This window comes from Rattus rattus, chromosome 9, assembly GCF_011064425.1.
Source record: "Rattus rattus isolate New Zealand chromosome 9, Rrattus_CSIRO_v1, whole genome shotgun sequence".
Taxonomy (NCBI): Eukaryota; Metazoa; Chordata; class Mammalia; order Rodentia; family Muridae; genus Rattus; species Rattus rattus.
The window spans coordinates 52384501-52407662 of NC_046162.1; the positions used below are offsets into that span (position 1 = coordinate 52384501).

Here is a 23162-nt window from a genome sequence, read left to right on the forward strand (position 1 = left end):
GGAAAAGCAAAAAACCCAGAATAGCTAAAAGAGTCCTGCACAATAAGGGAACTTCTGGAGGACTCACCATCCCAAATTTCAACTTAGCTGGACTACTGAGCGAAAGTAAGAAAAACTACCTGGTATTGGCATAGGAACCGACAGGTTGATCAATGGAATCAAATAAAAGACCCAGATGTACGCACCTGTTCATACCTGATGTATGAAAAAGGAGCCAGAATTACACAGTAAAAAAGATTTTTAACTTATACTCAGCATCTTTCCTGGAAAAAAAGTCTGTCCCTATGTTTGGCACTCAAATCCAGTGAAGATTTCTTTGTTTAACAGAGAATTTATTTAATAAATCAAGGGACGAATAGCGGGGGGAAATGAATAATCACAGCAATTTCACAAAGCATGTTCATCCAACATAAAGTTGAGACTCTTACTACACTTACAGTGTGGACAGATACAACCCAAGAACTGGATGTGGGAGATGATGACAGCGTTTGATGCTGTTGGCTAAACTTTGTCATGCTTTTTGCCTTCCTTCCAAAATCTAATAACCTGTTCTATGTGTACTTTTCCTATTGGCCTTAGGATAAATTAGAAAGATTCACAATTGGTAAAAACAGAGAGCACAAGTGTCTATAGAACGACCAGTCACAAATGGGACAATTGGTATCATACCTCCTCTCCCAGCAACTCAAGGAACAATGCAAAAAGGGAGGCAGATGACTCTAGGAACCAGAGGTCAAGGAGGATTGGGAGAAACAGTATTTTTTGGACTTGACAGTACATGGGGGCTGCACTTTGAACTTGTGATAGTTGTAGTTTCCTGAATAAGACCTACACAAGGACAAGGGAATCAGCAGTCCCATATGGAGAGGGGAATAGTACACACATTGAGTAGCCACTGACAGCAGATGGGTGCTAGAGGAGGGAGAGTCAGTTTCCTTTAGGAGTGTGGTTCATGGTAAAATGATAATTCCAGGAGATGACTCTAATCCCTTGTGTATATGGGCAGCACTAACTGGGCTATTCACTTACATGTGGGTATTAGCTGTTAAGTCATTGAATGGTTGGACCAGTTATTTAACCCCTTCGAAATTCACTCTTCTATAAAACGTTGATGCTCCTATGAGTCAGCTTGTAGGAAACATTGGATCAAGTATGGCATGGTGACAAAAGTTAAGACTACAGATTCAGATAGGTCAGAGTTCAAATCTCAGCTTAACCTTTAAAAGACATATGCCTTTTGTTAAATTAAATGAGGCATTTCTACCTCCTCTCAACATTAGTGAAGTGGTTATTTACATTTTATGTGTATGAATATGTGTATATAGGACAATGACACGCAAAAAAGTATGTGCATGTGTATGGAGACCAGAGTAAACCTTGGGTGTGGTTTCTTAAGAATCCTAACTACCTTGCTTTTCAGACAGGGCCCTTTATTGGCCTGGAGCTCACTAAGTAGGAGAGTTGGCCAGCAAGGCCCAGAAGTCAGTTTCACCTTCCCCAGTACTAGAATTGCAAGTGCAGTACCCACACTCCTGTCTGGCATTTTCGCACGGATTCGGAGAATCAAAGTCAGGTCCTTTTGCTTGCAAAGCAAGCGTTTTGCTAATTGAGCCACTACCATCCCTGAACTAGTTATTTTTTTATTTCCATTTTACAAAGTAGAAAGCTGAGGAGGGTTCAGAAGGAGGTCACTTTTCCTGGTCCTACCACCTCATCAAAATTGCAGAGCACAAGGCTCAGACTTGGCCTCTAATTACTCCGAGTGTAAATGCAATGGCTTCTGGGGGCATTTAAACGAATGTGTGTTCTTTACCAGTCAAAGTGGATCATGAGTTATGGCTGCCTCAGAGGGTTAAAGGATCCAGGGAGATAAGTAGAGAGCTCTTTGCCCAGTGTCTGGTAGCTTTTACTATTACAGCAAAGTGGTTGTTTGGAGTGAATTGAGAAATTATCGAATGGAAGAAGGAACTCAACTTCATGTTTTCACACCTCCATAAAGCCCTCCCTCAGCGGTCTCTGAAAGAGAAATGGGAAATGGGCACTGCAAAGCTGTTTTTTAGTGACAGAGATCAGAATCCTGATTGCCACAGAGCAAGGATACAAAAAGAAAAAAAGTACAAAAGAATGAGAGAATCCAGGGGTGATGAGATGTTCTCTGCCCTGAGAGTAAATGGAGGGTAACTAAGGGAACATATTCTTTTTTCAAACTCCTCAAACAGAAGACAAAATGGTTGCATTTTATTTTATGGCTAGCATGCTTCTACACAACTGTTTTTAACTGCTATATATTCTTTAGAGCATGTGTTTGCAAATATTCTTCTGCAAAGGGCCTGAGAGCAAATAATTTAGGCTTTTCCAGCCAAGGATTCTTTCACAAATACTTGGCTCTTGCATAGCAGTCTACTGTGAGAGTAGCCACAGATGAGAGACCTACGTAAATAAATAATGGTAAATTACAGTAAAATATTATTTATTGACAAAAATCTGGTTTTATAAATTTTTATGTCACGAAATAGTTTTCGTCATTTGGTTCTTTTTACAAAACCATTTGGAATGAAAATGGCACTCATTCCTTCTTATGAAGCAGGCCATGGGTTGGCTATGGTCATTAGTCTGTTATATGGTTGCCTCTGCTTTAGATTCATAAGCTCCCCTGACTTAGGATTTTAATACAAATGCAGATTGTACGAGGACAAGGGCTCTGGCTACTGAGGGTTCTTGTCAGAACCCATGCCCTCCATTACTTGACACCCCCCCCACACACACACAGACATACCCATGCCCTGTGTGGTCAGGGAGAGCTGCAATCATTTCCCAGGCTCCTGCAAAGCTCTTTCAACCTTATATTTGAGAGAGAATTCTCATTGCAAGTATAGAAGGGGCTCATGGCCTGGGCTATATGTCTGGCCAGTTTTGGTCACCAGGGGAGAAGGTTTGATTTCTCAGGCTGTTATTTCTAAAATTGCTTATTCTCCAGGTGACTCTCCCATTTCTGAATGTAGTCTGACCTTCAGTCTCAAAATATCAGGGTTAATTCTTCCTTTTTAAAGCTAACAGCACAAGAGCAGATTCAGAAAGCCTGCTGCTCCCTGCCAAACTGGCATCCGGAGTATAAACCATCCCTCTGGGAAGGAGGACTCTCACCAGAAGGTTTGCTAGGGCAGGACCAGAGCAACTCACACTCCCCCAACAACAAAGCAGGGATCTAAATCCAAGGCAGCCGGGGTGAGACATCCCTTTTGGCTTTCTGACAATACCTGATAAGCTGCTCTGGAAGGAAAAAGCTACCACAGGATGCACAAAAACCTAGAAGAGCTTTCTAATGGTTGAATACTTCATCTAAAATTGAACCAATCCTTTCTTTGAAGGAAGCGGACTCTCTAGGTATTGGGTTTATTCATGCGCCTTTTGGAAGCCTTTGGTTCCGTGGCAGTTGTGTCATAGTTTGAAACTGCAGTGTTCCTCTCAGGCCTCAGGTTTTGCTTCTTCCCTGACTGACTCCATTTCAGGAGACGGTAGATCTCTAGGAGGAGGAGCCTAGCTAGAAGAGGTAGGTTATTAAGGGCAGACCTTTGAAAGTTTTACCTGGACCCTGGTCCCTATTACACTCCATTTCCTGATCTAGCACGACAACCGCCTCTACCACATGCTCCAGTGGCCTGAACTTCTCATATGTTCCCCACTGGACACCGTGAGCCTTAAATTGTTTTTGCAACAACTGCCTGGCAGGTGAATTCCCACACATTCCCTGTCCCACATGAGTGCAGGTGCCTACAGAGACCAGAGACGTCGGATCCTCTGAAAGCTGGAGTCACAGGGAGTTGTGAGCCACTGGATGTGAGCATTGGGAACGTAATTTGGATCCTTTGCAGGAGGGGTAAGTGCTCTTAATCACCAAACTATTTCTCCATCCCCAACACTATTAATTTTAGATTTATGCACGTGAAAAGCATCCTTTAGAAAAAAACCAATTAAGATAATGAAAGAAAACTTTGAGGTTTAGTAAACAGTTGCTAAGAGAAGCAGTACCAAGGTGATGGCATTCTACAAGGGTTACCAGGTCCTCACTTGTATGTCCTTTAAAGCTCGTGGAACTCATTACATCATGCAGATCTAACAGCAGGATAGTTGGTGTGGGTCTGTCTTCAGCTCCTCTAAATTCAATCAATTTAAGAGAAACAGGAGAGGAGGTTTAGTGGATTAGTCACAACAGGCCATTAGTCTCTGCGTTCTCAGTTATAATCCAGCCTCTGCCAACGTGACTGGGGGGAAAAAATCTCACACAAAGCCGGAATGTTCAGAAAAATCTCTAAAATAGACTCCCTAGAGAAATACTCAGGGCACAGTTTACTTGTCTTTACTTAACATCAACACAAGCAGCATTTGTCATCTGTCCTTTCTCATGTTGGCTTTTCTTTTATGCCATTTTGCTAAATTGTTCAGACCTAATATTTAAAAATGAGCCATGTCACAATGCCAGCACTAGCCCAGCATTTAATTATCATTTTAAAAATCCTTCCCCCAAGTGAATATTAAACCAAATCAAAGCTATGTTTTTCATTTGCAAGCCCATTGACGAAAACATGCTTGAGGTTGCTATGTGCACAAATGAATACTTGGAGAAAGCCGGCAAGACTGATCCATAAGCAAAAATAAAGAAGTCGGTTTGCAAGAAAAGTGAGTGACAATCTTCGAGCATGTAAGGTCAAGTAGTCTATTTTCTTCTGAAAACGGATTGTCATCTGATACTTAATTTCTTTATTGTTCTGGCCAACAGTCAATATTTACTAAATAAAAAAATGATGATGATGATGATGATGATGATGATGATGATGATGATGATAAGGAGGAGGAGGAAGAGAAGGATCAACAGGAGGGGGAGGATGGTGCTGATGTTGATAACAAGAGTAGGAAAATCCTTTGAATCAGGGTTCTGTTTAAGCCTCTCCCGCCAAAGTTGAGTTTTTACAGGGTGGCATGAGACAACACACACGGGAAACCTTGACCAGTTTAAAGCATAATTAAAATGGAAAAGGTGTCCATTAAATAAATAAAAATAAAGAAAAATGTGGTTAAACCCGGTAAAGTGTCTGTGAAGAGCCTTCTAGGGAAAACCATAATTAACTTCCCTCTTGCTACCTTTAAAATTCCCCAAACATCCTAGTTCCCCTGAGTGAATCAAATTTAACCAACCTTAACTGATTATGTTCTATACACAGCCACTGTGCTAAATACTTCTGCATGCATTGGCTCATTTAATCCCCATGTTCTACACAATATTGCCAAATTCCTAATTTTACCCAGTGCGTCTTGCTTTTTTAGCTTGTGCCATAACAATTAGCAAACCTCACTAGGTACCAAGTGCAATCTATAGCTCAAGCAGCACTCTGTAGTTTTTAAAACATCCATCTCCCCTAATATTACAAACAGATGCTATTGACTGCAATTAATAAATGACATCATGACATTTACTAACAGATGAGGTCACGCAGTAACTAACAGCAGAATTAAGAGTAAATTAAAAAAAAAGAATATACAAAATTCTCAACAAATATTTTTATGTAGCAGCCAGTGTCTATCCTCACATTATTCCCCAGGGTCTTGCTAACAGTCTACAATGTCACACAAAAATCACCGTCCTACAAGTAGAATTTAGGCTATCCTCCTATACTCCTATCTCATGCTTTCCTATCTAGAAAGTCACTTTTCTGTTTACAATCTCATGGTTCTGCCTAGGGCTGAGGACATGGCCCAGTGGGCAAATGTGCTTGGTACACAACTGCAGGGACATGAGTTTAAATCCCAGAACTACTTCAATGTTGGCCAGAGAGTGCTTATGTCTATAAGGCTTGCCTTCCCATGGGGAGGTGGGAGGTAGAGGCAGGAGATCGCCTGGAGTTTGTAGGCTTGCGCCTGGTTTATGGAGCAGAAAAACAATTTAAAAGGCCCCGTCTCAAACAAAGTAGAAGGTGAGGACTAACAGCCCAAATTGTCCTCTGACATCCACACCATGTACATGCCATGCATGTTCATACACACACACACACACACACACACACACACACACACACACACACACACACACACACACAAATAAAACCCCACAAAACCCTCTAGTACCTCTCCTCCCCCAACACTAAAGGTATTTCTATACTTTAAAATTTGCTTCTTTGGCTTCTCAAGACCTAGCGACATCTAGTATCAATAGAAACTCTGTAAAATCCTCTTAGCACTCTGCAATGGCCATGTTAGGTAGGATAGGCTTGTGATTTTAAAGGAGAATGCTGAGGATCAAGGCAGGGGTGGGTGACTGACTCCACCCTACAGAGCTAGCAAGCTAACAATAATTATGTTAGGTCCAAACTCCCATCCCAATATTTCCTGCAAATCGGCTTATTCTCTTGCCCCAAGTATCTTAATAAAATTATGTTCCAGGAATATTACCCAGGTCTCAGACTTCTAGGCCCAAGAGAGGTCTGTGCTCTTACATGCAGTTTTCCGTCTCTGGTCTGACTTGCAAATTACAGTGGCACCTTAATGCCAGAACTATTTGGTTTTGGTGAGGTAACTTTCACGGAAGGGGGTGTCATTGTTAAAATGAATTATGGAAGTTTCACTATATTATATACACACTCAGGTCAAATGTAAATTTGAGTTTAGAAGCTTATAAACAGTTTATAATCGGGTTATCATAGCAAAACCAGATGAAATTTTATGAGTGAGAAATTGCAATTTGTTAGAATTATTTTGAGGAAGTAATTCAATAGAAGTAATGATCTACAGAGATGAAAAGCTAACAAAAAGGCATAAACTTGAAACTACCCAACACTAAATAGAGCAAAATAATTATGAAAAGATGTCATTTTAGATGCATTAGATTATTTTAACAATATAACAAGAAATAATATTAGCTAATTGGGATGATAGGAATGAAAATGGTCCCCATAGGTTCCTAGGGAGTGGAACTATTGAAAGCTGTAGCCTTGTTCAAGTAGGTGTGGCCTTGGTGAAGGAACTGGGGTAGGCGTTGGTTCCGAAGGCCAAACCATGCCCAGTTTTGCTCTCTCTTCCTGCTGCCCGTCAATCCAGATAAGGAACTTTCAGCTGACTCTCTAGTACCATGTCTGTCTGTGTGCTGCCAGCACCGTGCCATAATGATAATGGACTAAACCTCTGAACTATAAGTCTGCCCTGATTAAATAATTTTCTTTATAAGAGTTGCCACGGTCATGGTATCTCTTCACAACAATCAAACCCTAACTCTGACTCTAATTGTTCATCAAACCTTTTTGCCCTGAAATTGGGCACAAAGTTAGGCTAGGGACTCCAAGCTGTTCCACATATATGCTGACGACTGCTGGACAATTCATGTGAGCAAGAAGCTTCCAAGTCTTTTGTCCTTGGCTTTGGGATTCATCCGAATCCAAGATTTCCTGAACTGCTACGATAATGAAGCCACATGAGAAAATACTTGAGAAATAAAGTTTTCAAAAGCATGTCTATATGAAAGTTGCAATCTTCATACTTTGATAAAAACAAATTTTGCCTATAGGGACCGAATATCTTGCCGAAATTTTTCGACACTTTTACACTATTTGCACTAAAATAAACTTAGTGAGTCGCAGCGTAAATCAGGTTTGTGGCTGCAGAACACTTCTATAATTTCTGCCTTGCCGCCAGTAGAGATGAACAAAGGTCATCTCATTTGAATACACAATTAGCCTGAATACTAGGTGCCCAACACGTGTTTACTCATTAGTTCTCTCCACGTGCCTTACCTGTAATTGTAGCACAATGAAACACTATACTTGACATAGTCCCAGAGATTTCAAAAGCAGGAGAAGGACCATCAAAGACCAGACCCACTGATATCTTCAAGACTGAAGGTAGCTGTCATTTAGGCTCAACACTGCACTAATCCAATCTATAGAGCCAAAAAGAACTTCTCCAAAAGGGAAAATCAGGGATTAGACTTGTTGCAAATATAGTGTGTGTGTGTGCATGAGTGTGTGTGTGAGTGTGAGTGTGCGTGTGTGTGTGCGTGTGTGTGTGAGTGTGTGTGAGTGTGTGTGTGTGTGAGTGTGTGTGTGTGTGTGTGTGTGTGTGTGAGTGTGTGTGTGTGTGTGTGAGTGTGTGCGGGTGTGTGTGTGTGTTTGTGTGGGTGTGTGTGTGTGTGTTTGTGTGTGTGTGTGTGTGTGTGTGTGTGTGTGTTTGTGTGTGTGTGTGTGTGTGTGTGTGTGTGTGTGTGTGTGTGTATGTGTGTGAGTGTGTGTATGTGTGTGAGTGTGTGAGTGTGTGTGTGCGTGTGTGTGTGTGTATGTGTGTGAGTGTGTGAGTGTGTGTGCATGGTGTGTGTGGTGTGTGTGTGTGTGTGTGTGCATGGTGTGTGTGCATGAGTGTGTGTGCATGAGTGTGTGTGAGTGTGTGTGGTGTGTGTGTGTGTGTGTGTGTGCATGAATGTGCATGTGTGCATGAGTGTGTGTGCATGAGTGTGTGTGCATGAGTGTGTGGAGTGTGTGTGTGTGTGTGTGCATGAGTGTGTGTGCATGAGTGTGTGTGAGTGTGTGTGTGAGTGTGTGTGTGTGAGTGTGTGTGTGTGTGAGTGTGTGTGTGTGAGTGTGTGTGTGAGTGTGTGGCTTTTCACTTTGTATTTTATTCTACAGGGGTTTGAGTCACAGCAGCTGAGGGCTGGTTATTATGGTGAGTTAGCTGACAAGGTAGCACACCACTCTTCATACCCAGGGCAAGCAGGGGAACAAGAATACCCTCGGATGCTCTGACCACTCCTCTGTGTGCCTCCTGACCACATACTCTGGGAATCAGAGGCTAACAAGAAGAACATTTTGTCTTTACACTATCCCCTTCGTTATAATTAAAATAGCAAGACAGCGATAGTATCCAGGTGATCATTTCCACGCTCTGGCTGAGGTCAGTCAGGTGAGAATGCCTGCCTTCCACAGCCACTCTACCCCGTTCCTTCAGCTCCAAGGCCCTTGGTGGTTCTCCTCTCCAGTAAGAAGTAGTCAGATACTCTACCCTTGTTTACACAAACCCAGAGAATCCATATGTTGGCTAATATCAATCATCAACTTGACAAGATTTAGAATCACCTAGAAGAAAAATCTCAGATGTGCCTTTGAGGGAGCATTGAAAGTCTGGGTTAATTGAGGTGGGACGGTACCCCCCACCCCCAAATAAGCACAGCACAATGAATAATTCCAATACTTGATAGAAACAAGAAAACAAGCTGGGCACCAGCATTCATTGCTCTTTGTTGGTGACAACAGATGCGGTGTCACCTGCTGCCTCATATTCCTACTTCCATGGCATCCCAGATGACCTGGACCCTGTCTCAGAACCGTGAGCCAAAAAGACCTCCTCCCTCCTTAAGTTACTTTTTCCAGGACTAAACATGACAGGGTAGGAAATAACACGAGAAGTCACATTTTCTTTTGACACAAAGTCTGAAAACACCATAGCCACCAGTCATTCCCTATAATTATATCAAGGGTCAAAGGGGGAACTTTCCATGGACTACTCGAGTAAATGACTAACTAAAGGACACTGAGCTCCCTGATTTGCTATTTTCTCCCATGATGCAATGCATGGCTTGAAAAACCCCTCTACCAGGGACAGAAAGGACAGCAATAAGGGAACATACTGAATTCCTGAATCTAGAAGTTCATGTCTTTACTCTGCTGTCATAGGACAAAAAGGAGGTGAAATACATGTTAACCAAATGTGAGTGCCTACCTTAAATTCAGATGGTTTGACTGGTACAAAAGAAAGACAAACCCATCCAACAGGTTGCCCCCCCTTTTTTTCTCCAACTCCTTGCACATTTGAAACTTTGAAAATCTACTGGTAGAAGCATATAAGAGTAGCAAGAGGATATCTGACACGGGTATCTGATTTACCTCTCCTTCCTACGACATTACTTTGTCTCATTCTCTCATGGCATCAAGAATTCTAAATCACCCCTATCTCTGTTCATTTATGCATTAATTGATCTTTTCATATTAGGCCTCTTCTAAATGTCAGGCACTGGACTGGGCAATGAGAAATACAAACCACAATGCTTGTATAGCACAACATGTACATTCTGCAAGGACCAATGTCAACGTATTTTGCTCACTACATTTTACCATATGCTTGGACCACTGCCTACATTATGAGGGATCCTTTCATTAGCTTTTGTTTAATGAATAGCCAAGCATATTAAACACTGGGCAAAGAAAACAAAACCAAAGAAACCTGCTGTAAATATTATTCCTTAGCATTGATTTTTTTCGAGTCCTATGAGTCATTAATTGTTAATCCCAACTTCAGAGCAAAGGGCTTCACTCCCTCTGTAAATTCTGCCATCCGTATTATTTTCACTGATGGTACAAGGTAGCTGTGTGTGTAGTGAGGACACAGAGGGGAGGAGCAGAATGGAAATATGTTGACTCATATCCTCCAGTAAATGTGTTTATTCCAACTCTGACATCATTGCCAAATGTGCTGCAGAGCCAGCAAAACTTGGCTCTGAAAAACTGAGCTGAAAGTCCCAAGCTTCATTTCCTACTGCCAGCCCCTTTAAGCCACTGGGCATGAAGTATTGGACAGAGTTAAGGATGAATTCGGCATCTGCTATGACAAAACTGTCACCTTTCCCAGACCAGGAGGCGAAGACATTTGTAGGCTACCTCCTTCATAACAATGGATAATCTGTCCTCTGCCATCCTGACGGCTCCTTCGTGCAAATGTAATCAACCCCAACCACTGGATATGCTATTAACAGCGGAATCCCACTAATAAAGACAATCACGGCTTCGTAATAAAGGTAGTTCTAGACCCCTTGTCTAGAACTGGGAGATCCTCCCCCGAACTTTGCGTCCTTTAAAGTTGTATTTAAAATTATTTGGGATGAAAACTGCAAAAAGAAAAAAGGAAGGAAATGCTCAATGATGAAGTAAATTAGGTGCTGCTTGAGAGGTTCCAAAACATGGGAAGACCAATAGAGTTCTGGATATTTCCCCTAAAATATAGACGCTTAATAATAAACCATATCAGGAAATTGAACACTGACTCTATACCTGTGTTTCTTCTATAAGGACATTGAATACTGTATTCTATACCTGTGTTTCTTCAGACAGTTCTGGGAAGCCATCTGGAACCAGAAACAACACTGGAAAATGCTTAGTGATCTCAGCCAAATGGGGCATGGCTAAGCCAGTGCCATAAACATTTTCTTGATGGGTCTTTTCCTAATGAAGTAAGTGATCAAACACCATACTCTTCTGGGTTTCAAGCAGAGACCTTTCTGACACAGAGTGGCTCTGGGCAGTTTTCTCTGGCATTATTATTCGCCAAGTGTCACTGTTATTGAAGCCGTACTTTCTGAGCACATTTCCATCTGACCTCATCCACTCTCTCGTTATCACATTACCCTTGTGACACCCACTGAACTCACAGTGACCCGTTTCCTGGTTGTGCTCTTGCAGACACTGGTTCCAGTACTGCTGCTCCATCTTACCCCTCCTGGTTAATCAGCACAAATCTTCCAAGCCAACACTTAACATCAAGACTCAGCCCAAGCATCCTATGGGGCCTACCCTCTTCTTCTTACCTGCCCCCACCTGCAAAACGAGTCAGATATTCCTTCTTTGTTCTCACTATATTTACCCTTATTACAATATTTACCATACAGCTTGAAAAATCATCTCTTAGTATATAGTAAGTTCTTGCAGGGAAATTTCAGTATTTGACTCATTCTGATTGATTCCAAATGCCTGAAAAGATTGGGGCAGGCTCAATAGACATTGTATGATGGGGTGAACACAGGAAACTATTTTATTTTAGGTCTGTATGTATTTATATATCTATAGATAAACAGTGATTGTAGATGATAAATATAGATAGATTAGATAGGTAATAGACATAGGTAGATGATTAGATAGATGCTTGATAAATAGATGATAGGTAGTTAGAGATAGATGTAGAGATAGATGCTAGATATCCTCCTCATAGTAACAATTAAAAGTACCATTAAAAGAATACAGTGAGTTTGTAATTTGATGGATCATAAACATGTTTTCCCAACTGAACATGCAATATACTATGCAGAGTATCGTTAGGTAAAACTGAGGCAGAATAAGCACAAGTAGTGGCTTGACCTGTTTCCTGCAAGTGTGGCATCTGTTGTATAGCCTAAAGCTTCATGACATTAAGGTACAAGTAGATTTTTCCTTCTTTGCCTTCATCTAATTAGCAAATACAATCATTATTATTCAAGTACAATGTCAAGATATTTTCATTTGCTTAATATGCAAACATCAAAGTAAGGCTGGGTCCCAATAGTTAGGAAAATGATTCTTTGTGTCCCTTGGGATGTGCCATATTATCTTAACTGATTTAGGAAGCTAGAGAATTTTGTTGTTGCTGGATCTGGGGCTTGTTGTTGTTGTTGTTTTGTGGTGTTTGTTTTGTTTAAGGCTGGAACTCACTATATTGCTAATGGCTGGAATTTTTAAAATGATAATTAATTCTGTGTATTTTGTCATCAAGAAAAAAGGCGATGAGGAATGAAGAGGGAGTTGGGTTTCTAGGCTATTGCTTCCGATATTCAAAGTACAAATGTTCTGTGTAAGTCACACACAAAATAGATTACATTTTTTTTTATTCCCTGTGCTCCTTGTAACAAAAATACTAAGGTCTCAACATTTCATCTTGGCTTGGGAGACCTTCCTTGTGACTGCAGCTTGGTTTGTAACCCTGGTTCCAGCCAATTATTTAAACCCTTGAGTTCATATGCCCAGTTCACTTCACTCTTGACATTTTGCTTCGTGCTATGAACATATTATTTCCTTATGGTTTTCCTCTTCCATCTTGCCCTTTACTTTGAAATCTCATGTTTTTTTTCTAGTTCAGATATTTTCATCTTTATAAACCTTTCCCTTCCTCACTTTTATATACTGAAAACTGACTGCTTTTCCTTCACACTCCCAGTATAACCTATAATCATTATCATATAAAGGACTTAAACCAGGAATTGTTCAGTGTTTGTGTGTGTGTGTGTGTGTGTGTGTGTGTGTGTGTGAGAGAGAGAGAGAGAGAGGAGAGAGAGAGAGAGAGAGAGAGAGAGAGAGAGAGAGAGAGACAGAGACAGAGACAGAGACAGAGAGAAGAATAGTATTGAACACAGAAAATGGCTGACATTTACAAAAAATTTTTTCAAGTATTAGAAGCAATGTTTATTATTGATATCAGTCATGATGAAATATAGTTATTTGTGCTGGCTAACTTCAGTTCATTGTGCAACTACTGCATGCCAGACTCAAGGGCAGATTGTATGTGCATGTCTCCAGTCTTCACTTTTAGATGGAAAAGGGTTGTCCCACTGAGCCTACTTTATTTCTCCAGCACTACCACATAATGAATGACCTACCAGAGAATGGCTGACAACTTGTCCTTCACCTGTGGGCTTCTGTTTGTTCCACAGACCATATTGATTCTCCCACAGGCAAAGTTTAACGCTTTGTTATTGTTGCGCAGATATTATGCCAGGCATTCAACCAATCCTGTTTTGTTATCTTCCTAGTTTCCTTGCTGTAACTACAGCGTCAGGTAGTGTCAACTCTGCATTTCTCCATAAAGAAATGAGAAAGCTCAACTCTTTCCACGTCATAAACCCTGAATTGTCTATGATCCCAAATAGACACAAGCTATGCCAAGTACAGCAGAAACCCGAAGTGGTCAACAGTAACTTGAGACCCCAAAGCAGTTAGAAGTATGAAATGATCAAGTCATTGAATTAACGTGATGCTACATTACTTATTAAGAGAATCCTGAGTGGTGTTTGCACACTGTACTTTCTAGCATTTTGGATTCCTAAGGGGCTCTTCCTGACATCCCAGTGTCTATCAAAGCAAACCCTAGATACCTGCTGTATCTAAGGTGTTCCTTCCTGGGCATTCACTCATACCTGATTCTTTGCTAATGTGATCTCCATTTCACTTATTCTACACTCAAACATCCATCTACTACCTTCATTTTCTTTCATGGTCATGTTTTCCCCATCCATAGTATCTATACTATGCATTAGACAATTGGATAGCATTCCTAATGCTCTCTAACATTAGATATACTAATGCATTAGACTGAACTACACCTAAGCAATTAAGCTTTTTCATATAGTTTTATGTCACTCCATATTCTTTGCATGCCTCTCAACTTTGCTTTTATTGCTGTGTTTTAATCTTGGTTCGTCCAATAATATGAACAATTTACATATGAAAAGCATGAAGGATGCTTTATCATTTCTGGTGTTGGTTCAAATAACCCTTTAGAAATAGACATGGCAAATAAATACTGTGTTTTGCAGATGAGAAACCTGAGACTATAAAGCTAAGGCAATTGCCTACATCATGTATGTAACTAGAGTAGGGTTGGGTTGTGGGTCGAGCTTTCTGGAATCCATAATCTTTCCTTTCTTTTGGATTTCCTCTAAACTGAAACCTCAAATACAAATAGGGAATACTTAATGCAGGTGATGAGACAGGTCTTTGGTCCTGGTGTCTTCGGATGTCAGTTATTCAATCTGTCTGCATCCAAGGGAAGATTTCTCCACATGGACATTTCTCTTCCACTTTTGGGATTTTCTGTTACTTGGGAAGGTTTTCTTTACTCACTGCCTGGAGACTTTTGCCTAGGATGATGGTTATCTGTCACTGACTATGACATCTCACACAGCAAAATACTTTAAAGTAGTAAGTTTCAACGGATGCGTCATGACCCTCGCAGGGGTCACATAGCAGATATCATAAAAGTAGAAAACTAAAGTTATAAAGTAGCAACAAAAATACCTTTATGGTTGGAGTCAGCTCAACTTAAGGAACTGTATTAAAGGTCCACAGCATTAGGAAGGTTGAGAACTACTGGTTTAAGGAAATCATATTGCTAATGACACATTTAGCCTGTAGGAATCAGGCTTGATTTTTTTTAATGGAATATTATATTTCAAGACATAATGAATGCACGCATAGTTTTCTAATACAGAAAACTTTAAAGAGTAGTCTATACTGATCTATATACATAAGGATGTGGAAGAAGAATATGAAAGACCCTGTTGATCTTGGTATGAAGCACTATAGGTGACTGGGTGATATATAAGATGTCCCAAGCCTTGTTGTACTCAATATTGAGTTAAAAAAGAACAAATATAGAACATTCTTAATGATGCATTAAAATCTAATGCTACTAGTCTTGTTTGTATGAGAAATTCAATCAAGATACACTTCTGGTTTGCCCAAATAGTTTCTTGAATGTGATATACATGTTCTGTTACAAAATGTACTGGCTACTGAGTGTGTGTGTATGTCTGTGTGTGTGTGTGTGTGTGTGTGTGTGTGTTATGCAAGCTTCCATGCATGTATGTGTATTATATGTATGTGTGTATTTGTGTGTGTTCTATGTATGTAGGTATGGATGGATATGCACATGAATGTTTATGTGCATGTATGTGGATATCAGAAGTCAGCATTGGGTGCCTTCCTCAATTTTTCCATCTTATTTTTTGAGACCTGGCCACTGAACCTGGATATCACTGATTGAGCGAAGCTGCCTATGAGCTCAGGGTATCTGCTTGTCTCACTTTCTCGCACGGGAATTACAACCATGCCTAGCTTTTTGCAGGATTGCGGGAGACCTCAACTTAGCTGTTCATGCTTGTATGGCAAGGACTTTAACAAGTGAGCCATCCCCATGGTCCCTGACTGATGATTCTTGTTGCTTTTAATGAAGCCAACAGGGAAGAAAGAAAAGTCCTATCTACTCTATGTAAATCACTCGACATACAGTTAACATTTGTAGAAAATAAATATTAGTCAATATTGGTGTCTGCTCACTAGGTACTCACCAGACACTATGCTAAGTGAAAAATGACTAAACAGCATTTATCATCTCATCTAAGCCATACAATAATGTAGCACCCTACTATTACTTCTTTTCTATACATAAAACAATTAGCTTTTAGGGTAGAAAAGAAGAATATGAGGTATGACATATCCTTTTCTTAAAGTGAATGATTAAAAGATGCCAGAGCTACTTGGGTAATAGTTTGATCTGATGGACAGATTTAATTATGTTATGTTACTACAATTCTAGCTTTCCAGTATAAACTTACAGGATGAATTGCCTTAAACTCCCACTTCCATGTTCTTGAGGCGTAACATTAATGTAGCATGAGTTATCCTTTCAATTAGACACAGCGAACTTTTAAAAATCAAATACATAGAAAGAAAAAAAAACCAAACGTGAAAAGTCTTGAACCAAAACTTTAAAGGATATATGGCTTCTTTTTACTCAGACCTGGATGCGAATTCTCCAAACCTCTGTGGATTTTGGTTGCCCCACCTATAAAGCTACCTTCCACAAATTCTAATAAGGAACAAATCAAAGTATCAACATTAAATCTAAAATGTGTGGTGCTGCCCCATAATTAAATGGCTGTTGCTGTTTTCATGAACAAACTGGCAGAGTGAAGTTACGTAAGTGGGGAAGCAGAGTACATCGTACAAATTCAATCCAGCAGCTGTCTTTGGACCAGGAAATTCCCTCCCATGCTGCTGAGCATCCATTCTCACTGAGCTGAGCTGCCTTTTCAGAAAGCGAATGGTCCTCTAGCTAGCACAGAGGAAAAACGCAACGCATCCATTCTCCCCTCTCTCTCTCTCTCTCTCTCTCTCTCTCTCTCTCTCTCTCTCTCTCTCTCTCTCTACCTCTCAGCCTTCTTTCCCCCTTCTTCCCTTCCTGGTCTCTTTATAGATCCCTACCACCTTACATCTTTAGCCAAATGACATCTGCATTTAGTTCCAGACCACGGCATTCCTTTTTAAGCCCTGTTGTGCTGTCCCTAACTTGCCAAAATTGGTATGATCCTTCCAGTGGACAATGTACATGCTCCTTACTCAGCAGCAAGGTAACCCTGGCCAAATGGGCTCTTAGTCCTTTTGCCAACCAGATTATTTCAGCAGAGCAACAAAATAGACCAAGCCCTAGAATCATCTATATTTTATATGACATAGCCAAATAAAGGATAGAAAGAGGCAACTCCCGCTCCCCCCACTCTATGTGTGTGTGGGGTGTGTGTGTATGGGTGGCACCTTGAGTTAATAAAATTCTGAGTTACAAAGCCCAGAGAGTTCCTGACAGCAAAGACTACCAAATGAAATCCATCACATAGACCTTCCATAGGCAAAGTTACCAACAGTGGTTTCTTCCTGTAAACTGTTTATGCTGCAGATTTTTACTGGCCTTTCCCAGCCTCTGCTCCTCAGTAATGAAGCTGAGCCTAACCATGCATCATCCTTCACTGTCTGGTCATGAAATATGGATTAGCACCCATTCACTGACCAGGAGAGCTCACCCTAAGATGGTGAAAAGGTGCCCCCCCCACCCCGTTTATGTTTCAAAACGTATGATAGTAGATTCTGTGATCAGAGGATTTTTGTTCCTTTTGGTAAAACTCATTCATGAGTAAATTAAAACTGCAAATCATAGAAACAGAAATGAGAGACCCAGGAAGGCCTCTCTGAGGCAACATTACTCAACCGCAGCACATCACATTCCTACACATCCTAGGGCTGTCAAATGGGAAGAGAAGAGCTCAAGTCCCCAAACTGTGGCAATCGTGAGTCATGATTGTCTCACTAATCAGAATTTAGACATCCATGAACTTCACAGAAGCAGCTCTGCTGCTAGGAGGAAAACCCCTTGGCTGCAGGGACCGAAGGGGCTTTCGAAGTCCACGGTGAGATGTGTAAACACACACTGATGCCTCCCATGCATCTCCACGAAGTGCAAATCGATGCAGATCCTGACCGAGCTCTCTGAGGGGAAACCTACTTTTCTGTCTAGCTCATAGCTGCTGGATTTGCTGGTGCTTTTATCCTCCTCATTACATCGAGACGCTGATTATTTGGAAAATACATGCGAAAGGCCACACTCTCCATACACACACACTTCTTCTGGGGTGGAAATAACCTCCTCCTCATGTTTCTAGCTGAATAATTTAGCTGCTGACACACCGAATCAAATGCAGCCGTGACAGGTATCCCACTAATCACTCTGAGGCTAAAAACAGACTTTTGCCCAGTTTTATCCCCCCAACCCTATCTCATTGCCTGGTAAGACTGAGGGTTGAGGTTGGGGACTAAGAGGATGCTTAAGGAAGTCCAGCCCCTCATCCAATGTTATACTTTATTCAGTCTTACAGGAACTCAGGTGACTCTTCTGAAAATGGTTATGATACTAAAGAGATAGTAAAAGTGTATTTTCTAGGTAGTGAAATGATATAGAACAAGAGAAGGAGGGGGAGATATAGTAAAAGATGTGTAATGTGGTCTTGTGAGATGCCACCCAGTCCATCCCTGGTCATAGGACTCATAAATCCTCAGAAGTCACCTCAATGTTGATACTGGAAGATAGAGTACAATAGACTAAGAATTCCTACTGTGTGCAATAGAGTAAGAATTCCTGTGTGTAAAAGGGAATGACTCCAGACTTCCCTTGTCGACTATGCGGATATAACTCTCTAAAGTATCCCTGTGACATGTTTTTTTTAGTAGGGTGGCCAAGCTCCAAACATGATTTCGCATAGTATATTCCCATTCTGTCTTTGGAGAAGATTGAAATTAAACAGCAGTATTTAGAACCGGGACCAAAGTAAAGGAAAGACAGAAGGGGTTTTAATAGCCAGATTCAGGTCTGGTTTAGGAGGTGGGGACTGGCAAAGCTAAAGGAGGAGGCATGAAACATGTCCTACCCCAGAGCTGCTTGTGCATGGCTGCTCAGACCGGCAGGGCTCCTGCTCCTCTACCTACGGATACTTCATGGGAAGTTGGCTCAGTCCCTAATTCTGCAGAGGGAATGCAGGCGAAGAGAGAACCGCAAATGGGCTACACCCTGAGTGCTTAAATGGCAGGTGCAAGGGAAAAGGTGTGGATGCTGGTCAAGGGGAGGAGCCAAATGACTGGGGAAGATCTACATAGTTCCCTCCAAGCCTCAATTCCTGCATCAAGAAAGCTACATCTTGGAAATGACAGTTCCTCCCAACACAGGATACTCAGATATAGGCAGGCACAAAGCTGCCTTAGTCACCTCAACACCCACCCTGGATTCTCATTTGAAAAGAAAAAAAAAAAAAAAAAAAAAAGCTGGCACAAGTACCCTGTGATCAACAACCCAGCCAGCACATCCTTGCTGCTGGGAATTAAGACCTGGATCTAAAGCAGCATTTATAATGCTGTATTGTCTCAGGTGTGTTTGGGATGGGTTTCAGACACCAGGATATGTTCTTCAGCATCTGGGGAGGGCAGGAGGAGGGGAGTAGTCCCCAGTCCCGCATCTTCCTGCAGTCTCTTTAAAGTGCCTAGATACCAAACCAAGGCTCTGCATCCATTTTGCCAGCAGGAACCACTGAGTTTGGGAACTTTGAAGCCACGGGGTGGGGGTGGGGGATACCAAGGCTCAGATTTCGGCGCCAGAGTTCTCAGCCAGGAAAGCAGTTGAAAATCAACACCCATCTGCCTCCTCTTTTTCAGTCTTCATCCCTTTTCCCTTCCAGGACACCACAAAGATCCCACCCACAGCGGCACACCCACACACACACACACACACACACACACACCCACACACACACACACACACACACACACACACACACACACACACGCCGGTGCACACACCCTTGGGCTTAGAAGGTCTTAGATTCATAAGATTGCAAAGCCACAGAACGAAAAAGGCCCGCGCCACCTCCTTGCTTCCCGCCCTAAGTCTGCACAGGATAAAACCCCACACATTCCAAACACCACCATAGAACACGGCCCCCGCCAGTAACCCCAGCAGGTCCCGTACCTGATATGCAGACGATGAAATTGGCTTGAAGAAGAAAAAGCACCTCCCAGACTATTTCCATCCTCTGATGCTCATTCCAGGTGCATCACTCGACGGGAAAACAGGGGGAAAGGGGGAGCCCGACACGGTACACACATACACACACGCACTCACTCTCTAGAGAGCGCACACTCGCGCTCCCACCCGACAGCCGGCCAGGGACAGTCACCCCCAAGATCAATAACGCAGTTTGAATTGCTTCGGCAAATCTCCCCGTGGGCTCTTCGGATGTGCTCCCCAGATGTGCTGACACATGTCCGATGCCTCGTTGCCTCGGAGGTCTCCCTGCTCTTGTGTCTCTGCTCCTCTCACCAGCGGCGGAAACAGCACTTGCGGCGACCGCGGCGGCGGCGGCGGCGGCGGCGGCGGCAGCCACCTGAAGCCAACAGCGCTGGGCTTTTCTTGCAAAACCGAGACCCCGATCCTCCGGGCGCCCCAAGAAGACATAGACAACAGCCCCCCGCTGGGCCGAGCTGTGCAGTTTCGGGCTCTCGCCTTCTTCCGTCTGCTAGCTGAGCCCAGGTAGTCCGCGACAAGTTGCCCTCGAAGTCCGCCCCCCTTCACCGGGGCATGGTCCAAAGGTGGCTTCTGTCTCTGATCTGTCCGGTTCTCCTGCTTCCGGAGAATGGGGGTGGAGAGGAGCAGACACCGCACACAGAAAAAAGAAGGAGAAGCGGGGATTATTGCCCGAAAACACGGGTCACCAGCTGCCTCCGTTGACCCTCCCTGCTCCCTAAGTCCTCGAGCCGCCTACCACCTCCAAGCTGGGTTCAGGCGATGCTTCCAGGATGCCGAGCCTAAGGCTAGGCTCCCGGGACTGGGGTGCGTCGGGAGCCTCACTGACTCCCCTCGTTGCACGCGCGCTTTCTGCTTTTTCTGCTATTTTCCAGGGCTCCCCAGACCCCGCAGTTGCCTGGCTTCCATCGCCCGCAACTAGCACCGCCGCCGAGATTTTCCGCAATGCAACTGCAGGGGTCGTTATTTCCTCGCCTACGGATCCCGACGCCTTCCCACTTGGAGAGGAGGAGGGCAGGTGGGGGCGGGAGCACGAGGAGGAGGGGGAGGAGAAGGCTCGGCCAGGTGAGCGTCCGTGCCGCCCGCCCGGAGTCCCCACGTCAGCGGGGCGGCCAGGCACCCGGGGGAGGAGGCAAAAAGTCCGTCCCGGGTAGGGCGGTGAGGACATTGGGAGCAGTAGCTGGGCGTCAGCACTTCAGGCTGCTGCCTCGGCCGGGACCCTAGGCGCCAGCCTTGGAACTCCGCCCCGCCCGGCTGCCCCGGTTCCCCTCCAAGAGCTTGGAGTTTCTTTTTTCTTTAAAAAGAACTTCTCGGCTGCTCGTTCACTACAGAGAAGCCGTGCGGGACTCAGCTTGGAAGGACTGCGCTGTGTTCATTCCCTCGGCAGCGGAATTTGAAGGATTTTTTTTTTTCTTTCTTTCATAATCTATTCCCTGCCCTCTCCTCTTCGTCCCTCTCCTGCCTCCTCCTCCCTCTTCCCCCCTTCCTGCTCGGATGCCAGAAGAAGGCTACTTACCCCACAGTTATCTTCGCAGGTTCCCTGATCAGGTGCAACTCTGGCCCGCAAGTCCCTCACCTCCCTCCTCTCACAGCGGACGCTCTAAGTCCGGGTACCAGCGGCCGCCAAGCGCGTCCCTAGCAGACCAGCTACGTGCGGAGCCGATACCATCGGAAGCCCAGGCCTCCCGGGAAACGGGTTTCCCTTCTTGTTTTTCATTCACCGTTTTTCTTTAGCAAAGCTCTCAAACGCTTTGGTGGCTTTTGATGGACCCCGGGATACTCTCGGTCAGCGACACTCAGCAGCTTCCAGGGAAGGAGATTTCCCCAGCCAGACCGCGCGCGCGCGCGTACTCTTGCCCAGCGCGCGGCTCTCTCGGGCCCCAGGGGAAGGAGGGGGCGGCGAGAGCACCACCCATCACCCAGGCGGAGCGGGAGCCGCCGGGTCTGCAGAAGGTCTAGCCCTGGAAAGGCGGCCTGGGGATGCAGTGCGGATGCAGGGTAAATGCTAGGAAATCCTGCGCTCCGGACTGTTTTCCTAAAAGTGCTAGGGGTGAACAGGGAAGGAAAAACTGCAGCAGATTCGTGTGCGTCTCTCAAGGCAGGAGTGTCTGGCTAAACCCCCAGACCTACCTCTTTTAGGGGTGCTGAAGAAGAGGAGGGCAGGGCAGAGGGAATCCCTGGAAAGATCTGGGATTTCTCGAGGAGCTTGTCCGGATACCCGAGTGTGACGTTGGGAGGTTTTCATAAGCGCGGATGAACACACACACACACACACACACACACACACACACACACCACACAAACCCCAAACACACGCACAACCCACAGGGAATATTTTTGGACTTTTAAATTGCTGGTGTTTAGAAGCCATTTCACTGTGAGCCTCGGTCTAATAAGCATAGAAAGGGTGGATAAGTAGAAAGGAAGGGGTGGGAAAGAACCATGTTTTTGATCTGCACAGTAGATTTCAGCGAACACAGTGAATGAGGCATCCAGACTGCGAGGCATCTAAGGGTGCGGCATAAGAGCCAAAGTAGTTACACCAGAGGGATCCCAGGATTCTTGAATGGAGTCTAGGGAGTCTCTTTGTACTGGGAAGTCGGGCGGCGTGAGGCTGGGGGATGGGGGTGGGGGAAGGCTGAGAGAGGAAGGAAAGCTGCTAGCTGACTGCAGGAACCAGGGTGTGCGGTTCTGCAGCCTCCGGGGATCTTAAAAAAGAACCTCTGGCAGACTTGCCTACTCTTTAAGAAGGAGGTGTGGCCGAGGGACTTTTTTTTTCCTTCTGAGACGACAGCCAAGGACTCCAGGTGGCCAACGCATTAAAAATCGAGGCTCAGACGAAATAAATCCATGATTTTTAGGTAGAGAACTTTGAGGCTCAGCAGGAAAGACATTGAGACTTGAGAACATTAAAAGAACCAGAGATGGTGAGAATTAGCCCATTTGGGAAACATATAGGGGAGTGTTTGTCTCCGTGCCTTGAAAGTGGACTGCATGAAAGGGATTTTTTGAGCGGAGAGAGAAGAAAGCAGTTTGCCAAATATGAAGAGATCCATCCTAGGGAGAGTTCAGCACCGCGGATAGCGACCTACCTTCAGTACCTCGGGGCTGATTTACTGCCGGCAGGAGAGCTTTCTCTATGGAAGTGCAAATAAAGTGACTGGGTTTTATACAACAATCCATTCATTTATTAACGGATTATGCAAATATCA

The 23162-nt window shown here is 43.6% G+C and overlaps 2 protein-coding genes across 2 annotated transcripts in view; both read right to left on the reverse strand.

Annotated features, from left to right (window-relative positions):
* Ca10 (carbonic anhydrase 10) overlaps positions 1–20270 on the reverse strand; it is a 489824-nt gene extending 469554 nt beyond the window's left edge. The window contains exon 1 of the mRNA XM_032911624.1: positions 19897–20270. Within this exon, the coding sequence (XP_032767515.1) occupies positions 19897–19957 (61 nt within the window). The 5' untranslated portion in view covers positions 19958–20270. The remainder of the gene's footprint in view (positions 1–19896) is intronic.
* Positions 20086–21118, reverse strand: LOC116910318. The gene is made up of 2 exons (XM_032914182.1): positions 20690–21118; positions 20086–20547 (listed from the first exon to the last, which is right to left on the reverse strand). Exons 1-2 carry the CDS (start codon positions 21116–21118, stop codon positions 20113–20115), a joined length of 864 nt encoding a protein of 287 aa, XP_032770073.1. The 3' UTR covers positions 20086–20112.
* Between the last annotated feature and the right edge of the window lie 2044 nt (positions 21119–23162).